Source organism: Astatotilapia calliptera, chromosome 10 (genome assembly GCF_964374335.1).
Source record: "Astatotilapia calliptera chromosome 10, fAstCal68.1, whole genome shotgun sequence".
NCBI classification, from domain to species: domain Eukaryota; kingdom Metazoa; phylum Chordata; class Actinopteri; order Cichliformes; family Cichlidae; genus Astatotilapia; species Astatotilapia calliptera.
Genome location: NC_137431.1, coordinates 17,135,258 through 17,155,930, shown reverse-complemented (window position 1 = coordinate 17,155,930; position 20,673 = coordinate 17,135,258). Strand labels below are relative to the sequence as shown.

The following is a 20,673-nucleotide window of genomic DNA, read 5'->3' as shown; positions in this document are numbered from 1 at the left end:
AATTTTCTGCCGATTGTTTCACAGCTCAGGCTTTAAAGGGTTAATTTCAGCCATGAAAAAGCAATGCAACAATTCTCTTTCAGCTTGTAGTCGGGCATGTGGTTTCTTTGTAAGATTGCTATCATTGTACAGTTTGCTTATGATGCCACATGTGACCTGCAGTAATTGGAACAGGTGTTATTTTTAAGTTGCTTATTTGTTTCATGTATGTGTGCGAAGAGAGCGAGAGGAGGGGGGATGAGATGAAACAAAGATTACATGACAGATATGAAATATAAAGTGGGTTACACTGCAGCTTGTGAATTGTGCATTAAATTTCTATAGTGCGTTTCGAACAACTGTTAAAGTAAGTGTGACATTCAATAGAATAGTTCAGTAGAGACAAACAGCTCACGATCCAAAGCACACCACTGAAGGTGACTGCGGGAAAGGTTAATGCTGGACATCTTAATACAGAAAAGGCAGCATTTGGTGATGTCCATGGGTTCTGGACGTCAGGTAAATGTTGACATCCATCCAAGTATTAAAAACTAGTCATAATTTTTTAAATTATGTTAGCTTGTTCAATTACAAAATACTTTTGAGCCTCTGAAAATGGGGGATTATGTATAAAAATGCATGCAATTTTAAAACAACTAACACAATACTTTTGTTAAAGCACTTACATTAAAGCTAAAAGTTCGCACCTCAATGTAATCACATCTTGATTGTTTGATTTAAAACCCACTGTGGTGATGGACAGAGGCAATATTAGCAAAAAAAAAAGTACTTTGTTCAAAAACCTATGGACTTAACTGTAAGTGGGTTTTCTAATCTGTTCCACCTCCTTGTAAAACTGCTATTAGTCATCTAAATTTATTTGGCAATGGTTACAACGGACAAAGGTTGCAATCAAGGATATCAATATTATTATGAACGCGTTATTTTTTTTAAATCTTTAATAATAATTTTGCTACTCAGACAGTTACAGGTTGAGGCCAAGTATACTGTTTTCAAAGAACATAACCTTATTTTGTATTATAAACAACAGAACTCAGATTGTAGTATTTCAACCTCATAATACACAAATGATGCTAAAATTCTAACATTTGTAACTACTGCCATAACAATCTAGGATATTATTTTCAGTACATAAAGTACTTACCAGCAGATACAGTTGCACAAAGGAGTAGCAACCAGAGACCTTAAAAGAAAGAAACAAATTGAAGGATCAGTATTTTTAAGTAATAAGTGCCGCTGGAGATTTATTTTTGATTTGTTCTTTTTAAAGGATGTTAAGTTATACTGTATTTTTAAGTATTTTTTAAGTAGTGATTACTCACAAGTACTAATTTAAGTAATGAGTGCCAACCATAGTTCTTTAGAGAGAAAAACTAAATTGTAGCAAAGTGGTTTGTTCTGAGGCAGTGAAGGGTCATATTATCCACTTGCGGCCTACCTGTAGAGACTGGCTAGCTTCTCGGCTGTTTTTCTCAAACTATGATAGGAAGCTCGCTACGGTACAACAACTCATTTCTGTTATTAAGTTTAAATAGCATGGTTTGGTTACGACCTTGGTTACCTGCACGAACCTGAATAAACCATAAATTTAGGTCTTCCACCTTTCAGACGGCAACCCAATGCTACTATGCTAGTAAAATACAGTAGCAAACAGGCAGAGAGATGATGGTAGATAATTTACACGAAATATAAGAATGTATAACAAAAATTTAAAAAAATAAAATAAAAATATCATGTTATCTTTCACTTTTTTTCTAACCAGCCGGAAATGGAAACTTTTTTTTTCACAGACTACGTAGTGAAGCCTCTGATGGGCGGAGACGATCTTCGTAACCAACATGGCAGCGTGCATGTGAATGTCATGCAGTTGTTGCGAATTATTCAGGTGCGCTTATTTCAAATGCGAATATTCCGTTGTTAAAGCCTATATGTGACTTATATCTTGTCGATTTGTACCGTCACCCAACCCAGACAATCTAAAAGTGGGATCATTTGTTCAGTACCGCAGCTGATCACCGCTCATGCTAACATATTAGCTTAGAAGTAGACAAATTTCCATGATGGATCCTGACCAACAGCTGAGAAACGTAAGTCACTTTAAGTCACTGCTTTATAACCCAATCAGCAACACGGCTGGATGATGAGTGTGAGTGTATGTTTTTCAGCTGCGGGATTTTCTTCTGGTTTACAACCGAATGACTGAAATCTGCTTCCAGCGATGCAGCAGCAACTTCAACTACAGAAACCTCACAATGGACGAGGTAGGAAAAGCGAAGATCACAGTTACTGTGTCGGCTACGTGGTGGTATTGTTTGATTGCCGTGTTCTGCGTCTCAACACGATTTCTTTCAAGTGTTTTTTTCTGTCGGCTGTTCCATTTAGGGGTCGCCACAGCGGATCGTCTGCCTTCATCTCACTTTACCCCTAGCATCGTCCTCTGTCACATCAACCTTTCCCCTCCTCCACTATATCCATGAATTTTCTCTGTGGTCAATGGATTTTCCTCTTTTCTTCCTGCCTACTGTCTCAACCGTCAACAAACTTTGTCCAATATATCACCTATCTCTCCTATGCACGTCCAAACCTTCTCTACCTTACCTCTCTAACTTCGTCTCCAAATTGCCAAATCTAAGCTCTTTAATATACTCATCTCTAAATCTGTCCATCCTGGTCATGCTGCTTTATTGTATTTACAAACACATTTGATGTTGTGTAACATCTTTGACAGAGAGGACTTTGCCTGTGACCCTACTCTGTGAAAGAGAAACTTTGTAGCATTCATAGGCCCTTACTGAATTTAACCTGCAATAAAGAAGCCAGTTTTATGTTGCAGCTTGAATATTTTCAGTCCAGTCAAACCACTAAAAATAGTCCCAGCCAGGATGTGGATAACACATTTGCCTACTAATGCATATATACTGTGTGATCACAATATACTGTAGTTTTCTGCTTTCTACCTCTGACTGCTGTTTGCCTTCCAGGAGCGCTGTGTGGACAACTGTGCAGGGAAGCTCATTCGATCTAACCATCGTTTAATGGGCACCTATGTGCAGCTGATGCCTCGGATGGTCCAGCGGCGGATGGAGGAGCTGGAGAGCAAAGCTGCAGAGAATGCCAAGGAAGAGGCAGCATCTGGAGCTGCTGGGACTGAAATTTCAGCAACACATCATGCTCCTAACACCTCATCTCCACTTCCAGCTGAGCTGGATGCGTCTGTGTCCTCAGAACTCAAATTATCAGCTGCCACACCGCTCACTCCCACAAATGAAACGCTAAATGCTCCAGTGCTTGATAAAGCTGGCATTGGACCTTCATATACAGGAGGATTTTCTCAGCCTTCAGTAGCTGGTGGCCAGATTGATTCTGCCAGCTCTCCGGCACTGTTTACGTCATCTAACTCTTCATACTTATCAGAAGATGCATCTAAATCAGAGAGCCTATCAGGACAAAAAGAGTCTAATAAATAGGGTATAGTTGATATCTTGTGACCAAATGTCAGCATTTTTTTTCCTTTTCCTTAGTCAGCAATAGATGAATCTAAAGTCAATTAATGACCATGAAAGGCATTACATGTTACAGGTTTGACACAGTTATCGATCAAGAGCGTTATATGAATCATTTTGATCAAAAGGCATGAGGAGGAGGAATGTCATTCATGATAGGAATTTCAATTGTGCAGTAATTTTATGGTGACTTCTTACACAGTAGGGAAAAAATTGTAAAAGGTTAACATTAAAAGGCTACCCATAAAAGGTGATGTTGTTTGCTAATGAGAGTTGTTTGACAGCATGTGTGTGTTTGTGTGCATCTGTACCTACAATTCAATTTTATTTATATAGTGCCAATTCATAACAAGAGTCTCCTCAAAGCTCTTTATATTGTAAGGTAAGTACCCGAAACTATTAGAAAGAACCACCAACTATCACATGATCTCCTAAAAACAAGCGCTGGGTGACAGTTGGAAGGGAAAACACTCTTTTAAAAGGAAGAAACCTCCAGCAGGATTATGCTCAGGGAGTAGCAGCTATCTGCCACGACCAATTTGGGATGAGGGGAAAGAGAAGAGAACAAAGAGAGATGGGACAAAGGACACACTACAGGAGAAAGAGTCAGAGTTTGGTTGTTACTCATGATTAAATGCAGTTGTGTGTATATACACACAGGGAGTGAAAAGGACTGAGTAAAAAAAAAAAGCCGGGGATTTCAACAATAAATGCATGATTCTAAATCAAAGCACAATCGTACACCTGGTATAAAGACCAATCTGGTGTTTACCCAGATGTGCTTAGCCAAGACAGATGTTTTTTGGAATTGCACAGTTTAACAGTACAGCGTGTAGTATATAGTGTAAGTTATAAAATGGTAGGATGACCCTCTCTGAAAAATGACAGCTTTTAAAATATAACAGTGACAGAACGTTACTTTTATGGTTTGAAAACATTAAAGGCCATCCCGCCTTCATCCTGTTCAGGTGTCTGAACACAGTCGGGGGAACGCCACGTGCTCTGGCTTGTGTAGCTCTGAAGGCAGTTCACGACCTTTGTCACATATCATCATCTTCCCCTCCTCCCCATCATTTCCTGTGTTTGCACAATCTGTGTTGCACACCCTCTAAATCCAGAAGGAGAGCCGCAATAAACAGCCAGCAACTGTGCGTTCCTATGGCTGTGAATGAAGACGTTTGGTTCCAGTTATTGATGTTGTTTGGAGAAAATGTTTTTTGCCACAATATTTCACCGCCCTGCTGCTGCAGAGAGGGAGCCAATGAGATTTACATTCCTTGTCAATAACAAGCTAGTTAAAACAGATGAGGGGATTTCACGTTGCCATAGGGAGTTATTTGTCCTAAAAACACTAAGTAACTGAAGAACATAAATCTTGCTGTTTTGTTATTTTTCAAGTTATAAATTGGCAAAAAAAAAAAAAAATCTATGTAAGAACAACCAAGTTTATGAAACTATGACACTTAATAGTTTTAATTTGTATACATATATAATCCTGTTGTGATGCATTAAAATGCTATGAAAATTCATAATTAGCCAACATTAATTACTGGGTTATTCTTTAATAATAATGGATTGGATTTATATAGCGCTTTTCAAGGCACCCAAAGCACTTTACAATACCACTATTCATTCACTCTCACATTCACACACTGGTGGAGGCAAGCTACGGTTGTAGCCACAGCTGCCCTGGGGCAGACTGACAGAAGCGAGGCTGCCATATCGCGCCATCGGCCCCTCTGGCCAACACCAGTAGGGTAAAGTGTCTTGCCCAAGGACACAACGACCAGGACAGAGAGCCCAGGGATTGAACCGGCGACCTTCCGGTTACAGATGCGCTTCCCAACCCCCTGACCCCCTGAGCCACATTCTTCAACACAGTTTGAACTCTCTTAGATAAGTTTTCTTGTAATTTCTTTAAGTAGTCTTCAGTTCTTTAGGCTTTTTGAAGGACATTCAAAGCTCTTTTTTGGCTGTTGGGTGCCTTTGATTCCATTCTCTGTCAACATGATCTCAAACTGCTTCCCAATGTTGAGGTCCGACCTCTGGGGAGGCCAATCCATGACTGATAGTGTGGCCTTTTCATCCGTGTTTCTTTCAGATACTGTTAATCTGCTGTAGATAGTTTTTTAGTCCTGCCACCTGCCATCACCAGTAGGCGGTAGGTGAAGTGACTTGCCCAAGGACAGAACGACCAAAACAGACAGAGCTGGGGATCGAACCGGCAACCTGCTGGTTACAAGATGAGCTTCAGCAGACCTCAGAACATCTAAATACCCTGCTTGCTTTTGCATGGTTGCGTTGCCTCCAGCAGGGAGCGCTGGTGCTTCGGTGTCCCGGGATATGGTTGCCAGTAGCGGACACCTCCTCGAACTTCTCTCCAGCAGTAGCCCACATCAGCTCTGAGGAGCGGGGCGTGGACTCGGAGCGACCATTCCCTGCTCTTAAATTTGAGGAGACGGCAGACTTTCGCGGGGGAAAAAGAAACCAACAAGAAATCGATCGCTCACCAGCTGGTAAAAGGTTTGAAAACTTTTTTTCTATACAGTTCATACTTTTCCTAAACATACAACAAACCCGAGAAGCTTCGTTGTTGACTGAACTTGAACATTTTTTTACAGTAGTTTTCAAAGTGATCCAATAGGCCAGCCCATCCGATTCAACGGAGGCAGATGAAGCCAAGAGGAAACGTGGGGGCTTTATATTCTGCTGGCTTCTGGATATTTTTGCAGCAAAAATAGTGAATTTAACATTTTGATCATTTTTAAGGCGCCCACGGACCTTAAAACTAGTCAGCCATCAGAATAGCGCTGATAGCAATCTAGATTCAAAAGTGAGTGATGTCTGATAATGTGCTGGAAGGTGTGCAAAGCTTTTAAGTGTGAGGGGGTGAAAACCTATTAATAAAACCTCTTACAGGCTCTGTGATCCTGAGCTTAAACCAGGCGGAACCTGCAGCATACCCATGGATGACATCTTCACACAGTGCAGAGAGGGCAACTCTGTGGCTGTTCGTCTGTGGCTGGACAACACGGAGAATGACCTCAACCTGGGGTAAGCAGATAACTGTGCACACTCATTCAAACAGACAAGGCTTTGAAGAGGACTGCTGCTGGACTTTCTGCTGAATCCAGCTGTGATGTTGAAGCCTGTGCAACGAGACCTGGACTTTTAAAGAATTTGTATTAAAAGCAAATGATTCTTTGGTGTTTTTGTGTGCTGGTGTGCATTAGAAAAAGGTGATCTTTGGCGCATTGGAGCTGGTCACATAGTTTCCATATTGTTCTCGCTCTGCAACTCCACGTACTGCTGAGCATCACTAAGCTACAGTCTGTACTTTTTCCCCCCCTTCTTCTTATGAGGTCATTTCCAAAAACTGCTTATGGGTAATTCAGAGGAGGTTTCACAGTAACTTACGTGACTCAGAGAGCTTAAGATTTGCCCCTCTAGAAGTGTGTTGTGTTTAAAAAACAGCTACTTTTAAAGAAGCCACACTTTGGGATTAAAAGTGAAATCCAAACTATTACTGCCAGATGATTTTATATTAATCAAAGGGTGCAGCCCCGTCAACATCTGCCCTTTCCAAAAAGAAGACCTCACTGCTAAAGATCTCAGTTATCTCATTCTTTGGTCAGGCCATATATGTGCAGTTTGTTGACGTTGCCTCTGAGGGCTGCAGAGCTTCTAGCCAACCACGCAACAGCCAAGACCATTTCCTCTGTTTCAGCTCCATACAGGGCCAAGCCCTCGCCGACAGAGCTACCCAGACAGCTCTCTGCAGTCCCGCATAAACATTTGAGAGGCCACTCATTATGCTGGAGGCCTCCTTTTTGGCTCTTACTCTGAGGAAGCTCAGCTATGCGGTCAGGCCTGTTTTTACCTTTAGAATATCTAATAATGTGCAATTAAAGCGTCATGTGTCGGCAGGGGAAATGTGCTACATGTTAGTGGAATTCCTTTACCTCTACATCTGGTACAAAAGGAAAGGGAACTTAGAAACAAACATTTTACCAAACAAACAAAAAAGCTGTTTCAGATCAGCCCCCTGGAAACGTGTGACATAAAGAGACATGAGGAGAAAGAGAGAGAGAATGTGTAGCTCAGGATTCCACTGTGTTTTTTCCACCCTGTCATTCCTGAGTTTTTTTCTCTCTCTTCTGTTACTTTTTATAGCCCAAAGGGCTGGTTAGACTGCACTGTCTGTCCACACAGTGCTGGATCAGAACAGACAGAATGTGCCTAACTGGCATTTCACTTAAGTGTTAACCTAGTTCTGGAGCTACTTCCTACGGGCTGTACAAGCTCTCTTAGGGTTTATTGTTAAATAGAGTGAAGAGGTTGTGGCTTTGCAACGAGCTGCGAGAATCCCCAGCAGCTGCCTTGGGGTCAGGTAAAGCAAAACGGGTGAAAGAGGGCCAAGTCACATGGAGGTGATATCCTGGGCTCCTCGCAGGCTGCTAGAGTGCAGTGCTGCAAGTGTTTGCGCCTTTACATATGTTAGTAGCTATTCCAGCTTGCACTGGCATTTTTATCACATGCCAGTCATCAGAGGAGTCACCAGAGGAGTATAGGCTGCAGGAAAAGTGCAGTAGCATATGCTTAAGTCTAAATAAAGATTAGCAGTTGGTGTGTGTGTGTGTCTGTGTGTGAGAACCTGGGTGTCTCCGTGTCATAGAGGAAGCCACACATGTACAATTTTGTCAGAGGCCGCCAGCATCCTCCTACATGCAGTTCAGCGAAACAAGAATGTCATCACCTCACAGTGACACACACTTCATCAACTGAAAATATACTTGTCAGACTTTATAAAGTAAGTTTACAGTAAAAGTATGTCTTCTTTGCTTCCCGTACTGTGCTTGCCCTGTGGCTTAGTGATGACCACGGCTTCAGCCCTCTCCACTGGGCGTGCAGGGAAGGGAAGAACGGCGTTGTCGACATGCTCATCATGCGAGGTGCCCGCATAAATGTGATGAACCGTGGTGACGATACGCCGCTGCATCTCGCCGCAAGTCATGGACACAGAGACATCGTGGCCAAGGTAAACACAGCGCTTTATACAATACACTTTATATATTCACGTAGGCACTTTTTTTCTAGAGCTGAGTGCTTGCTATCTGACATTCACACACATTTACATACCGATCAACTCAGAACGACTGAACTGCCAACCTTCCAGTTAGCAGATGACCTGCTCTCCTGAACCAAAGCAACCCAGATACAGATACAGTGTTGTTAATCAGTGGGTCTGTGTATGTGTTTTATTTTTTTTTAGGTGGGTCAAATCTTATTTATCATTATGCCCTTTTGTTTTTTAATGGCAGCTGATCCAGTGCAAAGCCGACCCCAACACAGTCAATGAGCACGGGAACACCCCGCTCCACTACGCCTGCTTCTGGGGCCAGGATGAAGTGGCCGAGGTGCAGTACTTTACTATATACCCATACACAGATGCTCTCTCTTTACTTTACCATTATCTCTTTGCTCCCTCTTCTGGTCAGAGATGGTCACTGCAGTCTTTTTCTGTGAAGCTCTTCAGTATCTAATCTGTGCACATTACATTGTTTGACCACTTTTTCTTTTAGGACCTGGTGGCCAGTGGTGCCCAGGTGTGTATATGCAATAGGTATGGACAAACACCTTTGGACAAAGCCAAGCCTCACCTAAGACAGCTGCTACAAGGTGCTACAGGGGACTATTTTTGGATATTTTAACAGACAAACAGGGGTTTTTTGAAAAGGAAATAATTATGCATTCTTAATTTTTGTTGTTTTCTTTTTAGAAAAGGCAGAGAAAATGGGCCAGAGTCTGATCAAAGTTCCATACAAGGAAACTTTCTGGAAGGGCACCATGCGGACACGACCCCGTGAGTAGCATTTATTCCACACTCTAGGGGCCAATCATCATATCAAAGCAGAATGTTTGCAATAATAGCGATGTTTTTGACCTTGTAGGTAATGGCACCCTCAACAAGCAGGCTGGTATCGATTATAAGCAACTCTCGCTGCTGGCAAAGATCAATGAAAACCAGTCTGGAGAGGTTAGCTGCACTCTGTTTTTATTGCTGCGTGCCAGTCTTTTTCAGCTCCCCGGCTGTTTAACACCATGCGCTCTGTTTGTAGTTATGGCAGGGTCGGTGGCAAGGGGACGAAATTGTAGTAAAAGTGCTACAAGTGAGAGACTGGACCACCAGGAAGAGCAGAGACTTCAACGAGGAACATCCTAAACTGAGGTGATTCAAATAACCGTACTGTAGGAATGAGAAAGGTTATAGTGGTGGGTCTGGGGCAGCAGTGCTTCTTGTGGTATCCGAACAATGAATCGGTATTCCATTGCATTGACTGTATATGAAAGATGGATCTAGCCATTGTTACAGCACGCACTGGTTTGTGGAGTTACATTTCGACTCTTATGACCTTTGCCATAATTCTTGAGCCAGAACTCACCATATTTGGACAATTGTATTATGAATTTGGGTGGGTAAACGGCACAAGGAGTCATCATATTTATCATAAAGCTAAATATTCCAGGAGGCACTAACACTGCATGTATCATACAGTTCAGTGACTTAGTTTGGTGGTGTTAAATTCACACTGTATCTTGGCCCTAATAATGCATAATTTTGAGCTTTAAGCTTTAAATGAGATAGTGTAAATAAAAAAAACATATCCTGGGAATTTATCTTTATAATTTAATTCTTGAATTAAGCTTGTTTCACCTCTGCTTTTCGTGTCATGGATCATGGGCAAACATCACAGGGTCACATGCTGTCAGCCTGCGTGTTTATGTAAACTGAGGCAAATACATTTGGTGCTGCAGTTTCTTATCTTGAGTCGGCTTAGCGTCTGTTTGAGTTACATAGAATCAGTCGACATTTGGCCTGGTGGCCATGCACTGGTAAACACAGTCCTTGTGTAGAGTACAGATGACCGCGATGAACCGCCGGTGAAGTCTGTGGTCAAAGATTAGCTAGGATGTTGTGCAGGATTCTTATGCAATGGAGGAGAGGACCCTTTATTTTTGCTAAGTCGGGTTCTACAGCAAACATGAACCTCTTTTATAAGATGAAACCAGACCCTTCACAATGTGACTCAAGCATTACTTTCTAATCCTGTTTTCTGTTATGAACTTATCGTGCAATAACCGTCGAACCCTGCAGAACGTGTTAAGACGGGCCCAGGCGGGCCCACAGAATGACTTCAGCATTCTGAAGCGTCCTCTGAATAGTATTAAATCACCTGAGCAAAACTGCATTCCCATCTCATCTACTTTTAATAAATTCTGTCATCCTCGGGATAAAATGACCAGAACAGAAGGTGAGAGAATCCTTTGAGCAGGCCAAATCAAAGAAACCTCACCAGGAAGGCTGAGTGCGCAGTAGGAACGTCCTGGCTGTGCTTGATGCAATCATCAAAGCGCTGGTTATGCGTGCGCCGAAGATTAGAGGCAACATAAGCTCTTTCATGTACTGCAAAAATAGGTGACAGTGAAATGCAAAAACACTGCTGCTGGGCTTAACTTTAAAGGTGACACAAATGGTGGGGTGGTTTCTCGTGGATTTGCAAAGCATTCTCGTGATTCAGACCAAACTTTGAGGCCATTTCTTCTCTGTTAGTCTCTTCTTATCCCAGACAGACCATCTTGAGCTTAGAATAAATAGCTATTTATTAAATAATATTTAGAAACACTTCACAATCTCTCTTTTTTTTCTGTTGTGGCTTGATAGGATTTTTTCTCACCCAAACATCCTACCTGTTCTTGGGGCCTGTCAGTCACCGCCATCCCCTCACCCTATAATCATTACCCACTACATGCCCTACGGATCCCTCTACAACATATTACACCAGGGCACCAGTAAGTCATTTGACAATGTGTGCATGCGTTAAAATGAAAAGGCTCAAATTTGTCTTTTGTCTCAGCCTGAAAGAGCTAAGACTGCGGCAGGTTTGCCACTGTGGATGACGCTGTGTGGCTTCATACATTATGGATAAAGAAACGTATTTGTGCATGCATCTTTCTCTCACTTATTTCTCTTATTTCTCTCACTCCCCCCCATCTCACTCATTCATGTCAGCTAGTCAGTTAAGTGACATTTAGATGTTGGTATCATGGCACTTAATTAAACCCCATATCCTACTTCTGCCTTCTGTTCCCTCAGCTCTCGTGGTCGACCAGAGCCAGGCAGTGAAGTTTGCACTGGACATTGCCAGTGGCATGGCTTTCCTCCACACCTTAGAACCAATGGTTTCGCGGCTTTACCTCAACAGTAAGCACATCATGGTGAGAGGCCTTTCTGCTGTCTTTTATTTCATTAGATATCCGCATGTTTATTATCAGATGTGATCACAAGATGTAATTCGTCTACAGATTGATGAGGACATGACCGCCAGGATAAGTATGGCGGATGCTAAGTTGTCCTTCCAGTGTCCTGGTCGTATGTACTCTCCAGCGTGGATGGCTCCTGAAGGTATTTATTCCCTTTTGTTTTTCTCCTCGCTCACTCACTGTTCCCTCCTGCTTCCTGCTCACTAAATGCCTCCTTCGACTTTATGAGTCTTTCAGCCAGGAGGAAACTGCGCTGTATAATTTAGTACCAATTAAGAAGCAGTCGTGCTGTTTTACCTGGTAAAGTTACATAATGAAGATCTAAGCTATAGTGCTTATGTTTATGGGGTTTTTTTTCTTTCTTCAGCTTTGCAGAAGAAGCCCGAGGACATTAACAGAAGATCTGCAGACATGTGGAGTTTCGCTGTGTTATTGTGGGAGCTCGTTACCAGAGAAGTCCCCTTTGCTGATCTCTCACACATGGAGATAGGCATGAAAGTAAGTTGACACAGTATTTATCTGCCCATAGGCTTCAACATTACATTACAAACACGTGCAGCTTTTCTACTTAACACCGCCCCAATATAAACAGGTGTCTCTCGAGGGTCTTCGGCCGACCATTCCCCCGGGGATTTCCCCTCACATCTGTAAGCTGATGAGGCTCTGCATGAATGAAGACCCAGCCAAGAGACCCAAGTTTGATATGATTGTTCCCATCTTGGAGAAAATGCAAGACAAGTGAATGCTTGTGCATCAGTTCACGCACTTCCTTTTTCATGTTTAATCACCAAACCACTCTATAGCATCACTTCCTTTATGTATCTGCCAAGCCACTGTAAATAATTCCAGGAACCACTTCAGCGACCCACAGTTCAGACACTAATATTGTATTGCTTTTCTTGTATAAGTTAAATTTGTAGTTAAATGTTCTTTTTGGCTAAGCAGCTCTTTTGTAATGACTGAGACTTGGTCACTGAAATGCTGGCAAGCTCTTTTTTTGATCCAGTGTGGATTTCATTCAGTGAAATATGTATAGAATCGATTCTTTTATGCACACCACTGACTGCCAATGCAATAAATGTTTTATATTTATGACAAATGCTTGTTCGTTTCATTTGAGACATCATTTTACTTTCATCACAGACTAAACATTGTCACATTTTCACTTCTTAAAAATCGTTTTCGCTACCTGGATGGGGTTTTGTTTATGTCATTGGGATTTTCTGTCAATGATTGCTTCCGCTCTTTTGTCTCCGGTGGAAAATTCTTCAAATATTACACAATTCTTCACTTAAACTCGTGGAGAAAAAAACAGATTTTGGTGGTTAAAGGTCAAGGTAAGTGACTTTACAGCCATTTTTTGGTCTTAAGAATTCACACTCTGATTCTGACACTGACTGATGTCTAAACACTATGATATTAAAGATCAGCTTCTCAAAAACCAAGATTGCAATATTTTAACTAAGACTAGATGTGACGAAAGCATTTTTCCAATTTGGAAAACTAACTAGAATAAAGTAGAAAATAAAAAGGAAATCTTTTTAGTTTTAGTATTTGGCAGTTTATTTGAATGTGTTTGGTGAAACTTCGGATATGAGTCAACTGCTTTCAAAAGTTCCATGTTTTTACTGTAATGCTAAATCTAACCTCTGCCATATCTGCCCTCCATACCGTAATAATTAAGAAGACAAACTAACACTAATACTTTTAAACAATAAAAACGAAACTAAAATGATCAAAACCCAATCTGGAAATTACGTGAAACTAAACCGAATTTAAAAAATCAGTAGAGTCATATCATACTAATATGATAACGATATTAGAAAAAAAAATGCAATAACTGTCAGAGATATCACGGTGTACTTCAAAAATGTTTGACCTTATTCCATGTTTGGTTGGATTGGGAATCAGTCATCTTGGTTGCTTGCACATTCAAGTTAATAACTATATAGAAATTTGAATATTTTGTTGATTCTTTGCAGTAGTATCCATATTTACATGTGTCATAATAGACCCGCTGGTACTGGTGATAGCGTTACACTTATAAAATAATAAATTATGAATCAGTAACGCATGCACACACAAAGGAAATAAGCAACTTACAACTGTTTTGACCAAAATTAAGACTTTATTGGTTTTATTTTAAGATAGCGGACATAAAGCAGAATATACTGACGATCAGCACATTGAATTTATAGTCCCAAATTTATAAAAGTTTGCTTAGGCAGCTATTTCTGGACTTCAGTCACTGTGTAATTAAGGAAGAATTTGGTCAAAGGGGAGGTAAAAATATAAACGGTCAGCGCGTGACCTCAGCTTTGATAATCTTTAATTGACTTCATTTGACAGCTGCAGACTGTGGGCCAATCAGAAAACAGGAGGGGGGGGGGGAGCGCACGAGTGAACCCGGCCTCACGTGACGTGTCAGCTGACTTTTTCAGAAGTCAGAGGAAGCAGCAGCAGCGGCTGAGGTGACAGTCGGACTTCCACAAAGAAAGAAGGCTGCCGTGCTCCTTTCGTTGCACTTTGTGGACGTGGGAGCTGGGCCGCTCTTGACCTTCCCGCTTCTCACTCAGGGAAAACTGCGGCACTTTGTTATATTCAGAGGTATGGTATCAGAAGAGTAGCTAGCTTTGTTAAGTGTGTGTTCTCGCTGCTGCTGTGTTAGTAGCTGACATACAGAGGAATATTGCTTGCGGTTGTTTGTGAGTCACTTATTCTGAAGCTGAAGCTGAAGCTGAAGTGTTAAGTTAAGCACCGCGACAGTAAGTGTTACTTCCTTGACACCCATCCTTGTTTTGTTCTTGTTGTGCCTGTTGTGTTGCTGTCCTGTACAGAGGCTGAGGCAAACGCTCTCTGAGGACACCTGCTGTCTGGACCATGAGGCTCTCCTCTCAGCCGCCCTCCTTTGGGCTGATAACCTGCTCTTTGGTCTTGATATTGCCGCTGTTTGGCTCCTGTCATCCAGCGCAGCTTTCCGGAAACCCCAGCCTGGTGTTCATGGAGCAGCTGAGCCACTCAAGTGTCAGATTCAACTGGAGAAATGTCACCTGCTACGTCTGCAAAGCTGTCTTCACCATTGTTGATGTTGCCCTTCTGGTAATGTGTTAAAAATGTCCTATTAAACCACAAGTTGCACAAGTGCAACAGACCATCCGGTCCTTAGAGCAGCTCAGGAAGTCATTTGTTTTAAAAGTGAAAAACATTTAGGAGACGTTTACTGGAGTATTAAAACTGCATTTAAGTGTAGTTATACATTACTTGTTGTTGTGGACTGCATTTTGACTACATGTATAATTAGAGCTTACGTTTTTACAGTCCGTAGAAAATCTTGATCAAAGTCCAACAAATGTTGGAAGACTGCAGCTGCCTCATAAAATGCTGTGCAGGAAGATTATGTTTTCCATATTAACCTGCATCATGAAATAGTGAGAGGTGCTTCTAGTATATTCAATATTCCCTTTACCATTTACATCAGTGTGTTTTCTAATGTTGAGAAGTAGAAACATTTAAACTGGATGGCTGAAGACTAGATTTGATATCAACATATGCTTCTGGTTTAACTGTTTTTTGTTTTTTTGTTTGTTTGTTTTTTATTTCTTCTTTGTGATTTGTGGTTTGTTCTGTTTATTGCACATTGTCCAACTTCCTAAACTGAACAAGGGACTTCTCTTAAGCTGTGGCAGTTACGCTTTTATTTATTTGTTTATTCAATTCTGGTACAGCCAAATTGGGTTAAAAAGACAATAAATCTGAGCAGTTCGCATTATGTTTCCAAATGTGAATCACCAATTATGTTAGAGAATATTACTGCACTTGCAGAGCATAAAAAGTTTAAAAATGTTCGTGGTGTATGATACAAGTCGTATGACACTCTGCTTCTTCTGTGTTTAGCATAAAAGTCCTTAGACTATGTCATGTGGTCTCTATTGACCACAAATAACATGTTTATCGTTAGCTGTAACTGCTGACCTCAACCACATGTGTTTGCATATTCTCCTGTTTTTTAAGTGCAGATGCTGCACTTAAATTCTGTGACTTATGTTCGTACTGTGAAATGTTTCTTTTGAGCATGTTTAAATTCAGATTGTTCTAAACAAATTTTAGCTTGGCCTGCTTTGCAGGAAGTTCAAATGCAGTGGTTCGTTTTCTTAATTTCCTCCTCTCAGAGCTTGTTTTTTCTCTGTTAACCCCTTCCCCCAGAGTGATGCAAATGAAGAGCGAGTGGCACAAGCAGTAGGTGAGGCGTGTATCCGTCTCCATCTGGCTGATGAGCAAGTCTGTCGGGATATAATTGAGCTGTTCAGGGATGACTTCATAAGGGCCCTGCAGGAGTCATTTCTGTGGCCCACTGAAGCGTGTGCTATACTGGTGGGCCCTTCCTGTGGCAAATTTGATGTGTATGCACCTTGGAACATCACTTTGCCAAATGTTCCTAAGCCCCCCGTTAAACCACCCTCTCCTCCCAAACCGGGTTCTCCACAGAGCAGAGTACTGTTTCTCACAGACGTCCACTGGGACAGGGTGAGTGTGTGAAACGAAAAGAGCCAAAATTGAAGTGAAATCCTGGCAAACTTGGCTATTCTTGTCCTAATTTTGTGTATATATGTAGTCCCTCAAAGTGTGTCTGTCAGTAGGTGTGTATATGAAACCTTTTTATATTAAGGTCATACGTTTGTTAAAAACAAGGTTAAAGTTAGTGATTTACAGCGTCTGTATATTTTCGGCTTGACTCAGCATAAAGTGTTATGGCTTTGATCACCTGACTTGTTTTGGTTTAACTCGTGCCTTAAAAAAAAATATTACTCTTTGTTCCTCCTGACAGGAATATGACGTCGGCAGTGCTGCAGACTGCAAGGAACCTCTGTGTTGTCGTAACAATTCAGGCTCTCCAAACTTGAGCAGGAGGAAGGCTGGGCACTGGGGAACTTATGGAAAGTGTGACCTGCCTCTTTGGACAGTGGAGAACCTTCTGGAAAATGCTGCCAAAGCTGGGCCATGGGACTGGGTTTACTGGACTGGAGACATACCAGCACACAATGTGTGGTCACAGACCAGGGAGCAGCAGTTGTCAGAGCTTACTGTCATCTCCAGACTCATCCACAAGTAAGTTAGCTTTAAGTTTAACTGACTTTTTTTGATACGTGCTACTTTAGCTCATAAAACAGCAGATCAGAGTAGTTTTAATATTATAAAACTAACAATATATGTTGTGCTGGTTTATGGCTACATTCATTACAAACACACTGTAGTCTGACTCAGACCATGTTAACATTCATAGGGTTGTCCAGTCATAAGTTTGTCATGTGCTATCTTGAACTGGTCCAATCTCATGTTGACTCTTAACTTTTGTCCTCAGACACCTGGGACCTAATGTGATGGTTTACCCTGCTGTAGGAAACCACGAGAGCACACCAGTAAACAGCTTCCCTCCACCCTATATTCATGGCAACAGATCCTCTTCCTGGCTATATGACCAAATGGCAGAGGAATGGGCCCCGTGGTTGCCAGATCAGGCATTGAAGACTTTAAGGTTACTGAATTTTATGATTTTATTATATGTGAATGTCCTTTGCCACAGTACTGCAGTTAAAGCTACCCGTAGGTAACAAAGCATTTACACTGGAACACGAGGAAACTGTGTTTATGATGCAGTTTCACTTTGACTGGTTACCAGTGATGGAAAGTGTTTCTTATAAACTTACTGGCCACTTTTTTAGGTGTAGCTGTTAAACTGCTCATTAATGCAGATATCTAAACAGCCAATCACATAGCAGCAACTAACCTGATTAACTGCTCATTAATGCAACTATCTCATTAGGCAATCACATGACAGCCACTCAGTGTGTTTAATCACGCAGACATGATGAAGACAGTCTGCTGAAGTTCAAACCGAACATCAGAATGTGGAACATGGTTATTTAATTTAATTTGAATGTGGTATGGTTGGTGGTGTCAGATGGACTGGTGTGATTATGTCCGAAACTGCTGATCTGTTGGGATTTTCCCACTCAACCATTTCTAGGATTTACAGAGAATGGGCTGAAAAAGAGAAAATGCCCAGTGAACAGCAGTTCTTTGGGTGAAAATTCCTTGTTGATGCCAGAGGTCGGAGAAGAACCTAAAGAACCATTTGTTACAACCATGGTATACAAATGGGCTACAAAAGACCACTTCGGTCCCAGTCCTGTTGTTGTATACACTCACTGGCCTCTGCTGGCCAGTGAGTGTATACAACACTTTGAGCTTCAATAAGTGACCCAGAGCCTGATAATGTCTAGAGTTTCATTTAAATTTGAGTCATTCAGAGGTCCTGTTGTTGTAATTACAGATATGGAGGATTCTACACAGTGCAGATTCAGCCTGGTCTGAGGCTGGTTTCTCTCAATATGAACTTTTGTGCACGAGAAAACTTTTGGCTGATGGTGAACTCCACCGATCCCGGGGATCAGCTGCAGTGGCTCATACACATTCTCCAGGCCAGCGAGGACAAGGGAGAAAAAGTGAGTTTGATCATTTAACACTGTGACATTGGGATTCTCTTATTTTAATTACCTCTGATCTCATTTATTAAGCAAAGGAAAACATTTATTTTTCTTTAAAAATATCTCCTCCTTTATTGTAGGTACATATCATTGGTCACATCCCACCTGGCCTTTGTCTTAGCAGCTGGAGCTGGAACTATTATCACATTGTCAACAGGTAGCTGCAGTAGCCACTGAAGATTTAATATAAAGCTGTTAGAAACTGTTAGAAGATAACTGGAGTACTAAAGTCAGTCTGGCTACCTCTTTGTCACTTGGAGAATGATTTGGGCTCGTATTCATTAAGCAATGGTTTATTGTTTAATTGCAGAGCATTAAATGTTTCCCAATGTGAATTTAGAAAAGGTGCGTGTGTAATGCTGATCAATGCAACTAAATCCCAATAAGCAGTATTCTTGGAATTACAGCAGCGAGATACAGAGCTGGCTTATTACTAGAAACACTTTTCAGCATCTGAAGCATGTGAACAGAGATGAATTGGTTGGTTTCTCTTTGGTAAACTACTCTCGCATCCTTTCTTCAGGTATGAAAGTACAATCACTGGACAGTTTTTTGGCCATACGCACCTGGATGAGTTCCAGATGTTTTATGATGAGGAAACCATGACCCACCCATTGGGGGTAGTGTTTATTGCTCCCAGTGTCACTACCTTTGTTGGCCTTAATCCAGGTGAGTTAATAATTGAGTTAAATCATCTTCCAGCATTTCATAAGCAGCACACTCACACGCAGCAAAAATATATCTTTTCAGGATACCGTGTCTACTATGTTGATGGGAACTACCAAGGAAGCTCTCGGCTGGTACTCGACCATGAAACCTACATCATGAACCTTACAGAGGCAAACCACAGTCCATGGGCACCACATAGTCCACAAAAGGATCCTAAATGGACACTACTGTACCGTGCCACTGAAGCTTATGGTCTGTCTACTCTGTTCCCCTCCGATTTTAATCGGCTGATTGGGACCTTTATCAATGATGATCCTGTCTTCCAGAAGTTCTGGTATTTGAGGTATAAAGGACACGTCTCAAAGCCTTGCAAAGAGGTCTGCAAGACCGGTATACTGTGCTACCTGCGAAGTGGGCGTTATGATGACCTGAAGCAGTGCGACTACCTTAATGGTTTTAAAGGAAGCTTAGCCAGAGCTGCCACAAAAACTCTCTGTTGATCTGATGGAGTTTAGCCTGGAAAAGGCAGGGTGAGGGGGAAAAAGCAATATGACTAAATATGATACTGAGCCAAAAACAAATCATCCTCTGTTGCAGATGGACAATGATTGTTTTTTTTGTTTTTATAGGTTTGGTTTCATAAAGTCACTTGACCTATTATTCATGTTCACATGGATGTGGAACTTAGAAACCCAACTTGAGTATTTGCTGTGCCTCATCACTAATAATGTGTTTTAAATCACTTAGATGAATGTGGGACGGTTGACTTTTTTTCTTTAATGTCAGTTGTGAAAAGGGTGGTTAAAATTGTTCTGAAGCGCACACAGTGTTAGGCATTACAAGGATTCTTCAGTTCTCATGATTTAAGCAGTTCTTTTGAAGCCAGTGCCTTTTCTTTTTTTCTTTTTTTTTGTTAAACATGAACTTATCGATTCTTGCGATATATCTTTTAAACCTCTGTCCCTCTGAAATTTTAGTCATCCATTAATTTTCTTCTTTTTATATAAATTTGGGGTTGCAAAGTGGCTGGAGCCTTTCCAGCGGTCGTGGGGCAAGAGGTGGAGCACACCCTCTATAGGTTGCAAGCCTGTGGCTAACACAGACAGGCAGCCATTCACACCCACATTGACACAAGAACCGACACATATACAGTAACCTTGCAAACTCCACACAGAAAGACACCTGCTGGCAGACCTTATTCTTGTGCCGCGATGAAGCTAATCTCAGTCCCACAGTGTGACTCAAATGTTCTGGCACTTTAATATCTTTTTTTTTTAAGTCCTTCGTCAGCACCATTGTTTGGATTTTAGGCCTGTGCTTTATGTAATCCACCTTATGTGCAACATTTTTTGCCTCGGCAAAAACATCTTTTAGCCAACCAAAGAGCAGTATTTTACATTCCTAATGTTTACTTCTGCCTGCACTTTGTTTTTAGCCACTTTCTTTAGCAGTGAATAAATCTGACATGCTTGTTTGGCTCCTCAAATCTGGGGAATTAATGGTGTAACAGGAAAGTGCTTGTAATATAAGCAGTAATTTAAGCGATTGTACAGAGTGTGAATAAAATTGCTTGCTCGTTACCTATTTGTGGGGCAAATATTGAGTTTAAATTAAAATGATTATTTTTAATTAAT

The 20,673-nt window shown here is 41.4% G+C and overlaps 3 protein-coding genes across 5 annotated transcripts; all 3 read left to right on the top strand.

The window, feature by feature from the left end:
- The first annotated feature begins 1,762 nt into the window (after positions 1–1,762).
- timm10b (translocase of inner mitochondrial membrane 10 homolog B (yeast)) lies at positions 1,763–3,757 on the top strand. Of its 2 annotated transcripts, XM_026182449.2 has the most exons (4): positions 1,767–1,885; positions 1,972–2,087; positions 2,166–2,261; positions 2,982–3,757. In XM_026182449.2, the coding sequence occupies exons 2-4, from the start codon at positions 2,058–2,060 to the stop codon at positions 3,465–3,467; spliced, it is 612 nt and encodes a 203-aa protein (XP_026038234.2). In that variant the 5' UTR covers positions 1,767–1,885; positions 1,972–2,057; the 3' UTR covers positions 3,468–3,757. The 2 variants fall into 2 exon arrangements, with proteins under 2 accessions (XP_080163231.1, XP_026038234.2); XM_080307105.1 differs by having other exon boundaries at positions 1,763–2,087.
- A 2,116-nt stretch (positions 3,758–5,873) lies between these two features.
- Positions 5,874–12,924, top strand: ilk (integrin-linked kinase). 2 transcript variants are annotated; one of them, XM_026182870.2, is made up of 13 exons: positions 5,874–6,026; positions 6,423–6,557; positions 8,376–8,541; positions 8,825–8,920; positions 9,086–9,182; positions 9,283–9,366; positions 9,455–9,540; positions 9,623–9,732; positions 11,227–11,354; positions 11,659–11,780; positions 11,868–11,967; positions 12,193–12,323; positions 12,418–12,924. In XM_026182870.2, the coding sequence occupies exons 2-13, from the start codon at positions 6,469–6,471 to the stop codon at positions 12,565–12,567; spliced, it is 1,359 nt and encodes a 452-aa protein (XP_026038655.1). In that variant the 5' UTR covers positions 5,874–6,026; positions 6,423–6,468; the 3' UTR covers positions 12,568–12,924. The 2 variants fall into 2 exon arrangements, with proteins under 2 accessions (XP_026038655.1, XP_080163230.1); XM_080307104.1 differs by lacking the exon at positions 5,874–6,026 and adding an exon at positions 6,315–6,336.
- A 1,327-nt stretch (positions 12,925–14,251) lies between these two features.
- On the top strand, positions 14,252–20,619 carry smpd1 (sphingomyelin phosphodiesterase 1). Its single transcript, XM_026181716.2, has 9 exons — positions 14,252–14,432; positions 14,663–14,924; positions 16,029–16,349; positions 16,651–16,931; positions 17,185–17,358; positions 18,157–18,328; positions 18,451–18,527; positions 18,894–19,039; positions 19,121–20,619. Exons 2-9 carry the CDS (start codon positions 14,706–14,708, stop codon positions 19,537–19,539), a joined length of 1,809 nt encoding a protein of 602 aa, XP_026037501.1. The 5' UTR covers positions 14,252–14,432; positions 14,663–14,705; the 3' UTR covers positions 19,540–20,619.
- Positions 20,620–20,673: the final 54 nt, after the last annotated feature.

What these genes read in the sequence shown, in the direction of transcription:
- timm10b (XM_080307105.1), top strand. Translation starts at nt 2,058, where the DNA reads ATGATGGATCCTGACCAACAGCTGAGAAAC. An exon ending in CTGACCAACAGCTGAGAAAC is followed by an intron (nt 2,088 to 2,165) that starts GTAAGTCACTTT and finishes TATGTTTTTCAG; the next exon opens with CTGCGGGATTTTCTTCTGGT. An exon ending in GAAACCTCACAATGGACGAG is followed by an intron (nt 2,262 to 2,981) that starts GTAGGAAAAGCG and finishes TTTGCCTTCCAG; the next exon opens with GAGCGCTGTGTGGACAACTG.
- ilk (XM_026182870.2), top strand. Translation starts at nt 6,469, where the DNA reads ATGGATGACATCTTCACACAGTGCAGAGAGGGCAACTCTGTGGCTGTT. An exon ending in ACAGAGACATCGTGGCCAAG is followed by an intron (nt 8,542 to 8,824) that starts GTAAACACAGCG and finishes TTTTAATGGCAG; the next exon opens with CTGATCCAGTGCAAAGCCGA. An exon ending in GCCAGGATGAAGTGGCCGAG is followed by an intron (nt 8,921 to 9,085) that starts GTGCAGTACTTT and finishes TTTTTCTTTTAG; the next exon opens with GACCTGGTGGCCAGTGGTGC.
- smpd1 (XM_026181716.2), top strand. Translation starts at nt 14,706, where the DNA reads ATGAGGCTCTCCTCTCAGCCGCCCTCCTTTGGGCTGATAACCTGCTCT. An exon ending in TTGTTGATGTTGCCCTTCTG is followed by an intron (nt 14,925 to 16,028) that starts GTAATGTGTTAA and finishes CCCTTCCCCCAG; the next exon opens with AGTGATGCAAATGAAGAGCG. An exon ending in CAGGCATTGAAGACTTTAAG is followed by an intron (nt 17,359 to 18,156) that starts GTTACTGAATTT and finishes TTGTAATTACAG; the next exon opens with ATATGGAGGATTCTACACAG.